We start from the raw sequence: 19,253 nt of genomic DNA, 5'->3' as shown, positions 1-19,253 counted from the left end.
TGAAGAAATATAAAATCTCATCCCTTCCCCAATATCGCGCCACACCCCTACCCCTTAATTCCCTGGTTGAACTTGATGGACATATGTCTTTTTTCGACTGTACTAACTATGTAACTATGTAACTATGTAACCTCTGTCCAACTGTTAAGCATGGGGCTGGATCAATCATGCTTTGGGGTTGTATTGCAGCCAGTGGCACAGGGAACATCTCACGAGTAGAAGGAAAAATGGATTCAATAAAATTTCAGCAAATTTTGGATGCTAACTTGTTGCCATCTGTGAAAAAGCTGAAGTTAAAGAGAGGACGGCTTCTACAAATGGATAATGATCCTAAACACACCTCAAAATCCACGGGGGATTACATCAAGAGGCGTAAACTGAAGGTTTTGCCATGGCCTTCACAATCTCCTGACCTCAACATAATTGAAAATCTATGACCTTAAAAGAGCAGTGATTGACAGACAGTCCAGAAATCTCAAAGAACTGGAAGACTTTTGTAAGGAAGAATGGGCAAAGATACCTCAAACAAGAATTGAAAGACTCTTGGCTGGCTACAAAAAGTGTTTACAAGCTGTGATACTTGCCAAAGGGGGCAGTACAAGATATTAACTCTGCAGGGTGCACAAACTTTTGCAGACGCCATTTTTTTGTTTTCTGTTATTTTGAAAGTGTAAATGATGCAAATAAAATGTAACTTTTGTTGACATATTATAAGAATGTCTAATCTGTAATTTGATCCTTTTGGAGATTTTTCCATCTTTCCTTGGCTTCTTTATGCACAATAATACACATTTTTACCTGGGGTGCCCACACTTTTGATCCCCACTGACAGCACAGTGTCAGGCAGCTGCTGAAAAAGCTTTCTTTGGAATAAGCTCCAGTGCACCCCAGCAGACCTTCTACATATCTTGTCTTCACATCTTGGGGATTTACAATTAGTTTACAATAGGCACATATACTTATTGCGGGGGCGCATGTATAATCCGCCATGTGACTTTACGAAATGTCTATTTTTCCATATCTTGGCCGCCCAGCGTGAGCACTGAAGCTTCAGATGAAAGATCTCGAATTTTGACATTTAGAAGATAAGCTGCTCGGAGACACGTTTCAGCCCTCGGACTCCCGTGCGGCGCGGACTTATGTAAACTTTTAATTAAATTCTGCAAACATTTGAAATCATTTTACGTTTTGGCGTCCAAAGTGCAACAGAAGACGGATCCTGCCAGATTTAACAGATTGGTGAAGGTTTCCCGTCTCACCTTTGTGATAACATTATTGACCGTGTCCCAGCAGAAAACACAAATCAGCCAAATATTTTTTTCGGGGGGAAAAAAAACCCTGAAAATAATAGTTAAGCTTTTATTTTAGAATTTTTTTAATTTACTGGTTTATTGAAGAGAATTCAATCACTTCTTTTATAATAGATAAGTGTTTCCCAACCAGTGTGCCTCCAGCTGGAACAAAACTACAACGCCTAGCCGTTAGCTGTTTGGGCATTCTGAGAGTAGTAGTTCTACTACACTGATCCCATAGGGATAGCAGCAGCATACCGATAGAGCTGGAGGGGAGGTGTATAACTACTATATATCCTGATCCTATAGAGTTAGCAGCAGTATACAGATAGAGGGGAGATGTAAAACTAATTTATACCTTGATCCCATAGAGATAGCAGCAGCAGTATACAGGTAGAGCTGGATGGAAGGTGTATAACTACCATATATCCTTATCCCATAGAGATAGTGGCAGCAGCATACAGATAGAGCTGGAGGGGTGTGTAACTACCATATATACTGATCCCATAGAAATAGCAGCAGTATACAGATAGAGCTGAAGGGGTGGTTTATAACTACTATATAAAATGATCTCATAGGGATAGCAGCAGTATACAAATAAAGCTGAAGGAGAGGTGTATAACTACTATATATCCTGATCCCATAGAGATAGAAGCAGTATACAGTTAGAGCTGGAGGGGAGGTGTATAACTACCATATATCCTTATCCCATAGAGATAGTGGCAGCAGTATACAGATAGAGCTGGAGGGGTGTGTAACTACTATATATCCTGATCCCATAAAGATAACAGCAGCAGTATACAGATAGAGCTGGATGGGAGGTGTGTAACTACTATATATCCTTATCCCATAAAGATAACAGCAGTATACAGCTAGAGCTGGAGGGGAGGTGTATAACTACCATATATCCTTATCCCATAGAGATAGTGACAGCAGTATACAGATAGAGCTGGATGGGAGGTGTATAACTACCATATATCCTTATCCCATCGAGATAGTGGCAGCAGTATACAGATAGAGCTGGATGGGAGGTGTATAACTACCATATATCCTTATCCCATAGAGATAGTGGCAGCAGTATACAGATAGAGCTGGAGGGGTGTGTAACTACCATATATACTGATCCCATAGAAATTGCAGTAGTATACAGATAGAGCTGGAGGGGAATAACTATTATATATCCTGATCCAATAGAGATAGCAGCAGTATACAGAAAGAGCTGGAGGGGAGGTGTAGAACTACTATTTATATATATATATATATATATATATATATATATATATATATATATATATATATATATAATGATCTCATAGAGATAGCAACAGTAAACAGATAAAGCTGTAGGAGAGGTGTATAACTACTATATATCCTGACCCCATAAAGATAACAGCAGTATACAGATAGAGCTTGATGGGAGGTGTATAGCTACTATATATCCTAACCCCATAAAGATAACAGCAGTATACAGATAAAGCTGGATGGGATGTGTATAACTACTATATATCCTGATCCCATAGAGATAGCAGCAGCAGTATACAGATAGAGCAGGAGGAGAGCTGTATAACTACTTTATATATCCTGATCCCTTAGAGATAGCAGCAGCAGTATACAGATAGAGCTTGATGGGATGGATGTAAGTACTATATATCCTGATCCCATAGAGATAGCAGCAGTATACAGATAGAGCTGGAGGGGAGGGGTATAACTACTATATATCCTGATCCCATAGAGATAGCAGCAGTATAAAGATAGAGCTGGAGGGGAGGGGTATAACTACTATATATCCTGATCCCATAGAGATGGCAGCAGCAGTATACAGATAGAGCTGGATGGGAGGGGTATAGTTACTATATATCTGGCATTTTCCCCCCCAAACTGCCCTCTTATTTTGTTCTCCCTAGATGCAGGATAACATAATTAGGTGTTTTTTACTCTGTATTTTTCTCATTAAAAGTCATGTGATTCTTTCATCTTGTGTATCAAGGATTTCTTTTGAAGACTAAGGAAAAAATGCCAATAAAAATGCCAATAAAAATGCCACCGTTATACCCACTTTGTGTTTTAGTTGTCATCAAGAAATGGCAAGAATAAAAAAAAACACTATAGTCTCAAATTGTGTGATTTTAGAAATCTGTCACTGACCCAAAAAATGCCAAAGAAAAAAAAAAAAAAAATGTCAACGTGGAAAAGGCTAAGATCTGAATGTTGTTTTATTTTATTTTATTTTTTTATTATTATTATTTTAATCAAAAATGCCATGTGGCAACTTGAACGTTTTTGGGAGAGTTTTTGCATAAAAAATAAATAAATAAATCACCAAATGGAAACTCACCCTTTACTGCAGAAGGAATGTATCCAAATTTAAAACACATTTAAAAAAAAAAAAAAAAAAAAGTAAAAAGTCCAATGAAATTATTATATAATTGAATAATCTGCGGGGTGTTCCGTAAGGGATTTTTGATTCTAAATAAGAATCCGTACGACATATTTAGTGCCCATCTACCCTCATTATATCTGTGGGTTATAAAATCGTAAAGTTTTTCCTCTGCTAAAGAAAATTACACCCCTAGTAAAAAAAAGGGAAAAAAAGTCTGGAATGGTAAATCATGATGTCACTGAAATACAATTCCCTCCTGTGGTAGCGAAGACGCGGCTCAGTCTAAATTTTACAATAGCAGCTCTTGCTTCCATCCATCCGTCCATCCATCCCGCAGACCGTCCTGACCAATATGAAGGGGGACGATCACCTGGAGGAGAGCGCGCTGCAGCAGGTCAGAGCAGAAGATTTTTACTTATTTTAGTTGCTTATTTATTTATTTGAGTTATTTATTTATTTATTTGAGTTATTTATTTATTTGAGTTATATATTTGAGTTATTTATTTATTTGAGTTATTTATTTATTTATTTGAGTTATTTATTTATTTATTTGAGTTATTTATTTATTTGAGTTATTTATTTATTTATTTAGTGCATTTATTTTTCTGCCTTTTTTAAGGGAGAAATATCAAAACCGCAAAAAAGGAATTTCAAGAAATGTGCAATTCTGTCAGTGTGTGTGTGCTTCCTGATGATCCTGACACTTCTCATGCTGCTTTTCTTCCTGAAGGATTTTTGGAAACAGATGCCAGAAAAGGTGAGATGATTAGTGGTGTCTCAGAAAGCAGGTCATTTTTTGGAGAGGATTTTTAAAAACTTTTTATTATTTTTTTATTATTATTATTATTATTATTATTATTATTGTTATTATTATTATCCCACAGGGATAGCAACAGCAGTATACAGATAGAGCTGAAGATGAGATGTAAAACTACTGTAAATCCTGATCCCATAGAGATAGCAACAGTACACAGATAGAGCTGGAAGGGGGGGGGGGGGGTATAACTACTACATATGCTGATCCCATAGAAATATCAGCAGCAGTATACAGATAGAGCTGGAGGGAAGTGATATAACTGCTATATATACTGACCCCATAGAGATACCAGCAGTATACAGAGAGCTGGAGGGGAGGTGTATAATTACTGTATATCCTTATCCTATAGAGATAACAGCAGTATATAGATAAAGCTACAGGGGAGATGTAGAACTACTATATATTCTTATCCCATATACAGAGCAGCGGTATACAGATAGAGCTGGATGAGAGGTGTATAACTGCTATATATCCTGATCCTATAGAGATAGCAGCAGCAGTATACAGATAGAGCTGAAGGGGAGGTGTATAACTACTATATATACTGATCCCATAGAGATAGCAGCAACAGTATACAGATAGAGCTGGGGGGAGGTGTATAAGTACTACAGTATATATCCTGATCCCATAGAGATAGCAGCAGCAGTATCCAGATAGAGGTGAAGGGGAGGTGTATAACTACTACATGTCCTGATCCCATAGAGATAGCAGCAGCAGTATACAGATAGAGCTGAAGGGGAGGTGTATAACTAGTATATATCCTGATCCTATAGAGATAGCAGCAGCAGTATACAGATAGAGCTGAAGGGGAGGTGTATAACTACTATATATACTGATCCCATAGAGATAGCAGCAACAGTATACAGATAGAGCTGAAGGGGAGGTGTATAACTACTATATATCCTGATCCTATAGAGATAGCAGCAGCAGTATACAGATAGAGCTGGAGGGGAGGTGTATAGTGGTGTCTACTATCATAACTATACAATTTACACCAGAAAGTTTTATAACCTTATAATTGTGTGCTTTTGAAATAAAATACATTTAAAAAAAATATATGTATATATTACAATGTCGCACAGAGGCACCATATGGAGTGCCTACTGCTCTGAAGTACAGGGACACCTTACCTGCATCTTCATCTCACTGCTCTTACAGTAAAGAATCCAGTTCTATGTTGGTGTAGAGACCTTCCTCTCTTTAGACCAGTTTTTCCTAACCAGTGTGGCTCCACTGTTGCAAAACTACAACTCCCAGCATGCCTGGACAGCCAAAGGCTGTCCGGGCATGCTGGGAGTTGTAGTTTTGCAACAGCTGGGGGCCCCCTGGTTGGAAAACCCTACTTTAGACCTGTGTTCCTCAACCCCTGACTCTCCAGCTGTTGCAAAACTACAACTCTCAACATGAAATTGCTACATCTATGGGGCTGAAATTGCTACATCTATGGGGCTGAAATTGCTACATCTATGGGGCTGAAATTGCTACATCTATGGGGCTGAAATTGCTACATCTATGGGGCTGAAATTGCTACATCTATGGGGCTGAATCAATTGGTTCCATCTGATGGCGTCAGACAGATGTCACTCATCATTTTACAGAAGAAAAAAATATATAGTATTTAGTTCTAGTATGTGGGGACAATGCAGATACAGTAAATAATGGGGTACATTTACTAATCCTGTTAAATTCTTAGACAGTGTAATCCTAGACTAGACAGTGTAATCCTAGACTAGACAGTGTAAGGATGCTCCAGATTCCACAAAGTGCCTCAGATTGTCTAGTGTAAATTGACACCATCTATTTACACCATCTAATTGTGCAGCAAAATGCTGGTGCATAGGATGTCATATTTATGTCTCGCCCCTTCCCAGCTAAACTACGCCCCTTTGTCAAGCAGGGGGGGGGGGGGGGGGGGGGGTATTGCAGAAGGACAATATTTGCAGTTGTTAATCTGCCCAGCATCTTCTCTGGTAAGAATTATACGTACATGCCCCTTTCCAACAGGTGTTAGAAAAAAGTAAAATGGAATGTCCATCATGTTGTGGCCACATCCTTTACATCTTAATTAGGTTTAGTGAATTATTTTATTTATTTATTTATTTTATTATGCATTTATTTATTTATTATGCATTTATTTATTTGTTTGTTTATTATGCTTTTATTTATTGTGTATTTGATTATTTTTTTAGTATGTATTTATTTATTCATTTGTTTATTATCTATTTATTTATTGTGTATTTATTATTTATTTATTTAGTATTTATTATGCATTTGTTTATTGTGTATTTTTTATTTATTTATTATGCATTTATTTATTGTGTATTATTTATTTATTTATGTATTTTGCATGTATTTATTTATTTTATTTAGTGGGTTCCTTATTTATTTAAAGGGGTACTCCATTCCCCCCCCCCCCCCAAGACATCTTATCCCCGATCCAAACGTTAGGGGATAAGATGTCTGATTGCTGGGGTCCTGCCGCTGGGGACGCCCACGATCTCTGCAGCGCCACCCCGCCGTCATCACTACAGAGCAAACTGACTCTTTGCATGATGACGGCTCCGCCCCGTCGCATCACGTCCCATCCCCTTCAAGGGGTACTCCGGTGGAAAACTATTGTTTCTTTAAATTAACTGGTGCCACAAAGTTAAACAGATTTGTAAATTACTTCTATGTAAAAATCTTAATCCTTCCAGTACTTATCAGCTGCTGTATGCTCCACAGGAAGTTGTATAGTTCTTTCCAGTCTGACCACAGTGCTCTGTGCTGCCACCTCTGTCTTTGTCCAGAACTGTCTAGAGTACAAGCAAATCCCCATAGCAAACCTCTCCTGCTCTGTGCAGTTCCTGACATGGACAGAGGTGTCAGCAGAGAGCACTGTGGTCAGACTGGAAAGAAATTCGAAAAGAAAAACAACTTCCTCTGAAGCATACAGCAGCTGATAAATACTGGAAGGATTAAGATTCTTTAATAGAAGTAATTTACAAATCTGTTTAACTTTGTGGAACCAATTGATTAAAAAAAAAAAAAATTCTACCGGAGCACCCCTTTAATACAAGTCTATGGCAGGGGGCGTGGCGATTGCCACGCCCCCTCCCATAGACTTGTATTAAAGGGGTGCTCCGGTTGAAAACATTTTTTTTTTTGAATCAACTGGTTCCACGCCACGCCCCCTCCCATAGACGGGGCGGAGCCATGACATCACGGGGGCGGAGCGTGACATCATGATGCTCTGTCCTCTGCATCGCCCCATCATCATGCACAGAGCCAGTGATGACGGCGGGTTGGCGCCACAGAGATCACGGGGTCCCGATCGGACATCTTATCCACCATCCACCTTTGGAGAGGGGATAAGATGCCTGGGGCGGAGTACCCCTTTAAAAATGATCAGTTCCAGAAGCTGAAATAAAATAAAATAAAGGCTTCTCGGTTGACTGAATCCGACAGATGGATAAATGGAAAGATTTTCTCCTCTCGCTTTTCCCTCCTAAAATATTTCAGCACTTACAGACCTGATAGTTAAAATTCTCCAAATGTCTTGTAAACTGAAGTTCAGACCTATGAGAAATCCTCCAGTATAAACGAGTCTATAAAGTTTTATGGCGCAGCGTGCGCTCGCTCACAAATATCTGCCCAGCTCCTCCCGGCCCCAGTTCACATTACCTGCCGCATCCAATCTGATCGATGCTTTTTCCAGAAGTTTCCATCGTCCTGCCAGGAGCTCATGGAAAAAAAAAATGCGCAGCGCCACGTAAGAGCCAAGATGCCTGAACTGAACGGGTTCTAGAGTCTAAAGGAAATGACTTTTATTACAGTTATTGTTTTATAGCAGGTTTAAGTGGTGGATCCCATTTATTAACCCCTCATGATTAGTGTTGAGCGGCATAGGCCATATTCGAATTCGCGAATATTCGCGAATATATGGACGAATATTCGTCATATATTCGCGAATATTCGCATATTCGTTATATCCTCGTTTTATTTTCGCATATGCGAAGTCGCGTATGCGAAAATTAACATATGTGAAAATTAGCATATACAAAATTAGCGTACGCGAAAATTCGCATATGCGAGAATTAGCATATGCTAATTTTCGCATATGCAAATTTTCGCACGCCAGTCTCACACAGTAGTATTAGCGCCTTCTTTACACCACACAAGCTGGAAGCAGAGAGGGGTGATCACTGTGATGTGTACTGTGAAGAAAAAAAAATCGAATATTCGTAATTACGAATATATAGCGCTATATTTGCAAAATTCGCGAATTCGCGAATATGCGATATTCGCGAATAATATTCGAATTGCGAATATTCGCGAGCAACACTACTCATGATGATATTCATGTATACAAGCTAACCTCTAGGGGGAGCCAGTAATGATCCTTCATTAAAGGGGTACTCTGATGCTAGACATCTTATTCCCTATCCAAAGGATAGCAGCGGGACCCCTGGAACAGTTGTTGTGACATCACAGCCACGCTTCTCTTGTGCCGCCACACCACGCCCCCTTCCATTCATGTCTATGGGAGGGGGCGTGTCAGTCGACACGCCCCCTCCCATAGACATGAATGGAAGGGGCGTGGTGCGACGTCACAAGATGGTGTGGCCATGACATCACAATCGCAGCCTCCGGCTCAGAGTGTTCTGAATAAAATGTTCAGAACGCTGGAGTACCGGAGTACCGGAGTACCCCTTTAAGTTCAATGTGTAAATATCTGCTCTTCAGCTCCACCTAGTGGTGGCAGAAGACCATCAAGATTTTATCCCGGCGCTTCTCTCTTCTATACTCATTGACATAAAATGAGTTAACACTGGGTCTGGCTACAAGATGGAATAAATCTTTTTCCCCGGCGGCCCGATAACAGGACTCTTAGGGGGAGATTTATCAAAGGATTTAGACTGGTTTTTCATGTCTAAATTTGTCGCACAGAAAGTCGCAGTCTAAATATGTGCGACTTTTCTGCGACTTTTACTGTAGAGGATTTTTAGAACATGATGCATTCTGGTCTATTTTAGACGGAAATGCATTGGAAAATGCATTGGTGCTGAATTTATCAAGTGCGACTTTTGTGCGACAAGTCGCATCTGCCCAAAATACACTGAAATGTCCGACCATGTTGGAGCAGGTCTAAATGCAGTTTAAGCTGTAGACCCTGAAGTCTGAGCACAGAATTTATCAAGGGCTGTGAGACCTATAGACAGGAGACGACCACATACACTGGTCTATAAGCGTGCCCAGAATAGACTAGATTAGGAAATGTCCCCCTTAGAGGCAACTTTTAGGTAATGTGATGGCTACACATGTCTTTACTACACACTGGAAGACATTTTCTATTGTCTTTAGTGACAAATTCAGGAGCTGTTTGTTCCAATTGTATCTCATCTTGTATCCAGGCAACAGGGTTCTAGAGCCTCCATGTATCCCAACCGTATCTCAGCTTGTATCCAGGCAACAGGGTACTAGAGCCTCCATATATCCCAACTGTATCTGAGCTTGTATCCAGGCAACAGGGTACTAGAGCCTCCATGTATCCCAACCGTATCTCATCTTGTATCCAGGCTAGTGCCTCCTCCCTACTATACACTTTCCTTCAATAATCTTCTTCTTTTGCTCTAATATTGTGTTTACATACAACAACATTGCAGTCACATATAGAATGTTTCATTCCATTACAACATATTTTCTTTATTTTTGATTAATGAGTGTACAGTATATAATGAGTGTATAGTATATAATGAGTGTATAGTATATAATGATTGTATGGTATATAATGAGTGTATAGTATATAATGAGTGTATAGTATATAATGAGTGTATAGTATATAATGATTGTACAGTATATAATGAGTGTATAGTATATAATGAGTGTATAGTATATAATGAGTGTATAGTATATAATAAGTGTATAGTATATAATGAGTGTATAGTATATAATGAGTGTACAGTATATAATGAGTGTATAGTATATAATAAGTGTATAGTATATAATGAGTGTACAGTATATAATGAGTGTATAGTATATAATGAGTGTATAGTATATAATGAGTGTATAGTATATAATGAGTGTACAGTATATAATGAGTGTATAGTATATAATGATTGTACAGTATATAATGAGTGTACAGTATATAATGAGTGTATAGTATATAATGAGTGTATAGTATATAATGAATATACAGTATATAATGAGTGTATAGTATATAATGAGTGTATAGTATATAATGAGTGTACAGTATATAATGAGTGTATAGTATATAATTAGTGTATGGTATATAATGAGTGTACAGTATATAATGAGTGTATAGTATATAATGAGTGTATAGTATATAATGAATATACAGTATATAATGAGTGTATAGTATATAATGAGTGTATAGTATATAATGAGTGTACAGTATATAATGAGTGTATAGTATATAATTAGTGTATAGTATATAATGAGTGTACAGTATATAATAAGTGTATAGTATATAATGAGTGTATAGTATATAATGAGTGTATAGTATATAATGAATATACAGTATATAATGAGTGTATAGTATATAATGAGTGTATAGTATATAATGAGTGTACAGTATATAATGAGTGTATAGTATATAATTAGTGTATGGTATATAATGAGTGTATAGTATATAATGAGTGTATAGTTTATAATAAGTGTATAGTATATAATGAGTGTATAGTATATAATGAGTGTATAGTATATAATGAGTGTACAGTATATAATGAGTGTATAGTATATAATGAGTGTACAGTATATAATGAGTGTATAGTATATAATGAGTGTATAGTATATAATGAGTGTATAGTATATAATGAGTGTACAGTATATAATGAGTGTATAGTATATAATAAGTGTATAGTATATAATGAGTGTACAGTATATAATGAGTGTATAGTATATAATGAGTGTATAGTATATAATGAGTGTACAGTATATAATGAGTGTATCGTATATAATGAGTGTATAGTATATAATGAGTGTACAGTATATAATGATTGTATAGTATATAATGAGTGTACAGTATATAATGAGTGTACAGTATATAATGAGTGTATAGTATATAATGAGTGTACAGTATATAATGAGTGTATAGTATATAATGAGTGTACAGTATATAATGAGTGTATAGTATATAATGATTGTATAGTATATAATGAGTGTACAGTATATAATGAGTGTATAGTATATAATGAGTGTACAGTATATAATGAGTGTATAGTATATAATGATTGTACAGTATATAATGAGTGTATAGTATATAATGATTGTACAGTATATAATGAGTGTATAGTATATAATGAGTGTATAGTATATAATGAGTGTACAGTATATAATGAGTGTATAGTATATAATGAGTGTACAGTATATAATGAGTGTACAGTATATAAAGAGTGTATAGTATATAATGAGTGTACAGTATATAATGAGTGTATAGTATATAATGAGTGTATAGTATATAATGAGTGTACAGTATATAATGATTGTATAGTATATAATGAGTGTACAGTATATAATGAGTGTACAGTATATAATGAGTGTATAGTATATAATGAGTGTACAGTATATAATGAGTGTATAGTATATAATGAGTGTACAGTATATAATGAGTGTATAGTATATAATGAGTGTACAGTATATAATGAGTGTACAGTATATAATGAGTGTATCAGTATATAATGAGTGTACAGTATATAATGAGTGTATAGTATATAATGAGTGTACAGTATATAATGAGTGTATAGTATATAATGAGTGTACAGTATATAATGAGTGTACAGTATATAATGAGTGTATAGTATATAATGAGTGTACAGTATATAATGAGTGTATAGTATATAATGAGTGTACAGTATATAATAAGTGTATAGTATATAATGAGTGTATAGTATATAATGAGTGTATAGTATATAATGAATATACAGTATATAATGAGTGTATAGTATATAATGAGTGTACAGTATATAATGAGTGTACAGTATATAATGAGTGTATGGTATATAATTAGTGTATGGTATATAATGAGTGTATAGTATATAATGAGTGTATAGTATATAATGGGTGTATAGTATATAATGAGTGTACAGTATATAATGATTGTATAGTATATAATGAGTGTATAGTATATAATGAGTGTATAGTATATAATGAGTGTACAGTATATAATGAGTGTATAGTATATAATGAGTGTATAGTATATAATGAGTGTACAGTATATAATGAGTGTATAGTATATAATGAGTGTATAGTATATAATGAGTGTATAGTATATAATGAGTGTACAGTATATAATGAGTGTATAGTATATAATAAGTGTATAGTATATAATGAGTGTACAGTATATAATGAGTGTATAGTATATAATGAGTGTATAGTATATAATGAGTGTACAGTATATAATGATTGTATAGTATATAATGAGTGTACAGTATATAATGAGTGTATAGTATATAATGAGTGTACAGTATATAATGAGTGTATAGTATATAATGATTGTACAGTATATAATGAGTGTACAGTATATAATGAGTGTACAGTATATAATGAGTGTACAGTATATAATGAGTGTACAGTATATAATGATTGTATAGTATATAATGAGTGTACAGTATATAATGAGTGTACAGTATATAATGAGTGTATAGTATATAATGAGTGTACAGTATATAATGAGTGTATAGTATATAATGAGTGTACAGTATATAATGAGTGTATAGTATATAATGAGTGTACAGTATATAATGAGTGTATAGTATATAATGAGTGTATAGTATATAATGAGTGTACAGTATATAATGAGTGTATAGTATATAATGAGTGTACAGTATATAATGAGTGTATAGTATATAATGAGTGTACAGTATATAATGAGTGTATAGTATATAATGATTGTACAGTATATAATGAGTGTATAGTATATAATGAGTGTATAGTATATAATGAGTGTACAGTATATAATGAGTGTACAGTATATAATGAGTGTATAGTATATAATGATTGTACAGTATATAATAAGTGTATAGTATATAATGAGTGTATAGTATATAATAAGTGTATAGTATATAATGAGTGTACAGTATATAATGAGTGTATAGTATATAATGAGTGTACAGTATATAATGAGTGTATAGTATATAATGATTGTACAGTATATAATGAGTGTACAGTATATAATGAGTGTATAGTATATAATGAGTGTACAGTATATAATGAGTGTACAGTATATAATGAGTGTACAGTATATAATGAGTGTATAGTATATAATGAGTGTATAGTATATAATGAGTGTACAGTATATAATGATTGTATAGTATATAATGAGTGTATAGTATATAATGAGTGTACAGTATATAATGAGTGTATAGTATATAATGAGTGTACAGTATATAATGAGTGTATAGTATATAATGAGTGTACAGTATATAATGAGTGTATAGTATATAATGATTGTACAGTATATAATGAGTGTATAGTATATAATGAGTGTATAGTATATAATAAGTGTATAGTATATAATGAGTGTACAGTATATAATGAGTGTACAGTATATAATGAGTGTATAGTATATAATGATTGTACAGTATATAATAAGTGTATAGTATATAATGAGTGTATAGTATATAATAAGTGTATAGTATATAATGAGTGTATAGTATATAATGAGTGTATAGTATATAATGAGTGTACAGTATATAATGAGTGTACAGTATATAATGAGTGTACAGTATATAATGAGTGTATAGTATATAATGAGTGTACAGTATATAATGAGTGTATAGTATATAATGAGTGTACAGTATATAATGAGTGTATAGTATATAATGAGTGTACAGTATATAATAAGTGTATAGTATATAATGAGTGTATAGTATATCATGAGTGTATAGTATATAATGAATATACAGTATATAATGAGTGTATAGTATATAATGAGTGTATAGTATATAATGAGTGTACAGTATATAATGAGTGTATAGTATATAATGAGTGTATAGTATATAATAAGTGTATAGTATATAATGGGTGTATAGTATATAATGAGTGTACAGTATATAATGATTGTATAGTATATAATGAGTGTATAGTATATAATGAGTGTACAGTATATAATGAGTGTATAGTATATAATGATTGTACAGTATATAATGATTGTACAGTATATAATGAGTGTATAGTATATAATGAGTGTATAGTATATAATGAGTGTATAGTATATAATGAGTGTACAGTATATAATGATTGTATAGTATATAATGAGTGTATAGTATATAATGAGTGTACAGTATATAATGAGTGTATAGTATATAATGAGTGTATAGTATATAATAAGTGTGCAGTATATAATGAGTGTACAGTATATAATGAGTGTATAGTATATAATGATTGTACAGTATATAATGATTGTACAGTATATAATGAGTGTACAGTATATAATGAGTGTATAGTATATAATGAGTGTATAGTATATAATGATTGTATGGTATATAATGAGTGTATAGTATATAATGAGTGTACAGTATATAATGAGTGTATGGTATATAATGAGTGTATAGTATATAATGAGTGTATAGTATATAATGAGTGTATGGTATATAATGAGTGTATAGTATATAATGAGTGTATAGTATATAATGAGTGTACAGTATATAATGAGTGTATAGTATATAATAAGTGTGCAGTATATAATGAGTGTACAGTATATAATGAGTGTATAGTATATAATGATTGTACAGTATATAATGATTGTACAGTATATAATGAGTGTACAGTATATAATGAGTGTATAGTATATAATGAGTGTATAGTATATAATGATTGTATAGTATATAATGAGTGTATAGTATATAATGAGTGTACAGTATATAATGAGTGTACAGTATATAATGAGTGTATAGTATATAATAAGTGTGCAGTATATAATGAGTGTACAGTATATAATGAGTGTATAGTATATAATGAGTGTATAGTATATAATGATTGTACAGTATATAATGAGTGTATAGTATATAATGAGTGTATAGTATATAATGATTGTACAGTATATAATGAGTGTATAGTATATAATGAGTGTATAGTATATAATGATTGTATAGTATATAATGAGTGTACAGTATATGAGTGTACAGTATATAATGATTGTACAGTATATAATGAGTGTATAGTATATAATGATTGTACAGTATATAATGAGTGTATAGTATATAATGAGTGTACAGTATATAATGAGTGTATAGTATATAATGAGTGTATAGTATATAATGAGTGTATAGTATATAATGAGTGTATAGTATATAATGGGTGTATAGTATATAATGAGTGTACAGTATATAATGAGTGTACAGTATATAATAAGTGTATAGTATATAATGGGTGTATAGTATATAATGAGTGTACAGTATATAATGAGTGTACAGTATATAATGAGTGTATAGTATATAATGAGTGTATAGTATATAATGAGTGTACAGTATATAATGAGTGTATAGTATATAATGAGTGTATAGTATATAATGAGTGTACAGTATATAATAAGTGTATAGTATATAATGGGTGTATAGTATATAATGAGTGTACAGTATATAATGAGTGTACAGTATATAATGAGTGTATAGTATATAATGAGTGTACAGTATATAATGAGTGTATAGTATATAATGAGTGTACAGTATATAATGAGTGTACAGTATATAATGGGTGTATAGTATATAATGAGTGTACAGTATATAATGAGTGTACAGTATATAATGAGTGTATAGTATATAATGAGTGTACAGTATATAATGAGTGTATAGTATATAATGAGTGTATAGTATATAATGAGTGTACAGTATATAATGAGTGTACAGTATATAATGAGTGTATAGTATATAATGAGTGTATAGTATATAATGAGTGTATAGTATATAATGATTGTATAGTATATAATGAGTGTATAGTATATAATGAGTGTACAGTATATAATGAGTGTATAGTATATAATGAGTGTACAGTATATAATGAGTGTATAGTATATAATGATTGTATAGTATACAATGAGTGTATAGTATATAATGAGTGTATAGTATATAATGAGTGTATAGTATATAATGAGTGTACAGTATATAATGAGTGTATAGTATATAATGAGTGTATAGTATATAATGAGTGTATAGTATATAATGGGTGTATAGTATATAATGAGTGTATAGTATATAATGAGTGTATAGTATATAATGAGTGTATAGTATATAATGATTGTACAGTATATAATGAGTGTACAGTATATAATGAGTGTATAGTATATAATGAGTGTATAGTATATAATGAGTGTATAGTATATAATGAGTGTATAGTATATAATGATTGTACAGTATATAATGAGTGTACAGTATATAATGAGTGTATAGTATATAATGAGTGTATAGTATATAATGAGTGTATAGTATATAATGGGTGTATAGTATATAATGAGTGTATAGTATATAATGAGTGTATAGTATATAATGAGTGTATAGTATATAATGATTGTACAGTATATAATGAGTGTATAGTATATAATGAGTGTACAGTATATAATGAGTGTATAGTATATAATAAGTGTATAGTATATAATGAGTGTATAGTATATAATAAGTGTATAGTATATAATGAGTGCATAGTATATAATGAGTGTATAGTATATAATGAGTGTACAGTATATAATGAGTGTATAGTATATAATAAGTGTATAGTATATAATGAGTGTACAGTATATAATGAGTGTATAGTATATAATAAGTGTATAGTATATAATGAGTGTATAGTATATAATGAGTGTATAGTATATAATGAGTGTATAGTATATAATGATTGTACAGTATATAATTTGTGTCTTTCATCTTTGCTTGTGATGGATCCTCCAGGATGTGAATTTTCTTTCCTGTGATAAGATCCTAAATAACCTTATTATAGAGATTTACTCTTTCGGATTTTGTATCTTTACCACATTCAGCGCCATCACAGGCCGCACATATGACGCCATTGTGTAAGTAATAAACTCCTCTCCTCTGCACCTCGATGAGACTGATAACTTTGGGTTTGGTTCCCGTCCTCCTCACAATGTTCCCTCTGCCCCCATAATAACAATGCCCTGTATATAGGACCCAGACAGTGCCAGGCAGAGCGCAGACAGGGCCTCGCTGCCAGTATAACATCTGGTGCCAGGGAGACCGAGGGCTCTGGGAATATTTGTGGCTTTGTGCCGGATGCCAACTATTTCTCCAAATATTCCTCTCATTCCCTCTCAGCCTCAGAATTCTGCTTTTAATAAAGTATTTGTGGCTGAAGCTCCTGCAGAACCTTTATTATATAGATTCTTATATGTCTGGATCAATATTAAAGTTTAATGGTCCTCAATCAAGAAAAACAGCGCCTCTCTTGATGTGGGCCGAGTCTGGTATTGCAGATGTATCAGCTTTCCTACATCTCCACATGCCATGTACCATATATTGTGTTTCGCTCTGCTGCTCTGCACCTGACTTGTCAGTGTGTTACAGGCTCAGCTCTGCTGCATCACATAGACTTAAAGGGGTATTCCATCAACTGGCTCCAAAAACGTAAACAGATTTGTAAATCGCTTCTAATAAAAAAAATCTTAATCCTTCCAGTACTTATCAGCTGCTGAAGTTGAGTTTTTCTTTTCTGTCTGACCACAGAGCTCTCTGCTGACACCTCTGTCTGTCTCAGGAACTGTCCAGAGTAGAAGCAAATCCTCATAGCAAACCTCTCCTGCTCTGGAGGGATTAAGATTACAAATAGTTTTTCACTTGATTTCCCCTTTAACACTTCTGGATCTCTACATGTCCTTCTGCACGTGACACACTGAGCTCTGCTGCATCAGATTTACCAAAAACTGCAGCATCTCTTCATATCCTCTCAGGTGCATGTGACAAACTCAACCCTACTATATTGGCAATTGTTACCTCTGCTATATCTCTATCAGCTCTACTTCATCTGACACACGAGGTTTGTTATATGTGACTCCTCTTGTGCTTCTTCTCTACAAGCTTTGTTGCTTCTAATACACCAAGCTCTGCTACATCTGACGCTGTACTATCCTCCATACCCTGCATTTCCACTCAACACTGCTACATCTGACATGTTGCACCGGGGGAGGGGGGGGGACTGAGGCTAGAACTGATCCCATTCATTTGAATGGGAGAGTTCAAAATCATCCAGTGTCTCAATTTTGACGCCGGATGGTTGGACACACCGGACAGTTGTCAGTTGTCATCAGTTGCGAGATCAGTTATGTCGAGATTTAGGTTGAGTTCTCCTATGCCGGACGCCGGACCCAGCCTTAGCTATCCTCCATAACCTGCTACATTTTCACTCAACTCTGCTACATCTAATACTGTTAGGCCATGTTCACATCTGAAAAGTAGCCTATGTTTGGGGTATACACTGGGATACAAGTTTTATGGACTTCATGTAGTCACCTGGTGCCGGCTGCCGCTTTTCAGTCTCACAAAACATAAGTAAAGGGTAAGAGTAGACGGGGTCACCGGGTTAGAACTGTCTTTAGTCCATTGAGCTCAATAGACCCAGCACGGTATACAATGGCAGCACGAATACGTCACGGTATACAATGGCAGCACGAATACGTCACGGTATACACTGGCAGCACCAATACGTCACGGTATACACTGGCAGCACGAATACATCACGGTATACATTGGCAGCACGAATACGTCACGGTATACATTGGCAGTACGAATACATCACGGTATACATTGGCAGCACGAAT

The 19,253-nt window shown here is 34.2% G+C and overlaps 1 protein-coding gene across 1 annotated transcript in view; it reads left to right on the top strand.

The window, feature by feature from the left end:
• The first annotated feature begins 3,981 nt into the window (after positions 1–3,981).
• Positions 3,982–19,253, top strand: part of TNMD (tenomodulin) — a 156,641-nt gene continuing 141,369 nt past the window's right edge. The window contains exons 1-2 of the mRNA XM_056539352.1: positions 3,982–4,066; positions 4,292–4,429. Of these exons, the coding sequence (XP_056395327.1) occupies positions 4,025–4,066; positions 4,292–4,429 (180 nt within the window). The 5' untranslated portion in view covers positions 3,982–4,024. The remainder of the gene's footprint in view (positions 4,067–4,291; positions 4,430–19,253) is intronic.

The sequence above is a fragment of the Hyla sarda genome, chromosome 9, assembly GCF_029499605.1.
Source record: "Hyla sarda isolate aHylSar1 chromosome 9, aHylSar1.hap1, whole genome shotgun sequence".
Lineage (NCBI taxonomy): Eukaryota > Metazoa > Chordata > Amphibia > Anura > Hylidae > Hyla > Hyla sarda.
The sequence above is the reverse complement of the archived record's forward strand: the minus strand, read 5'-3'. Positions and strand labels throughout refer to the sequence as shown.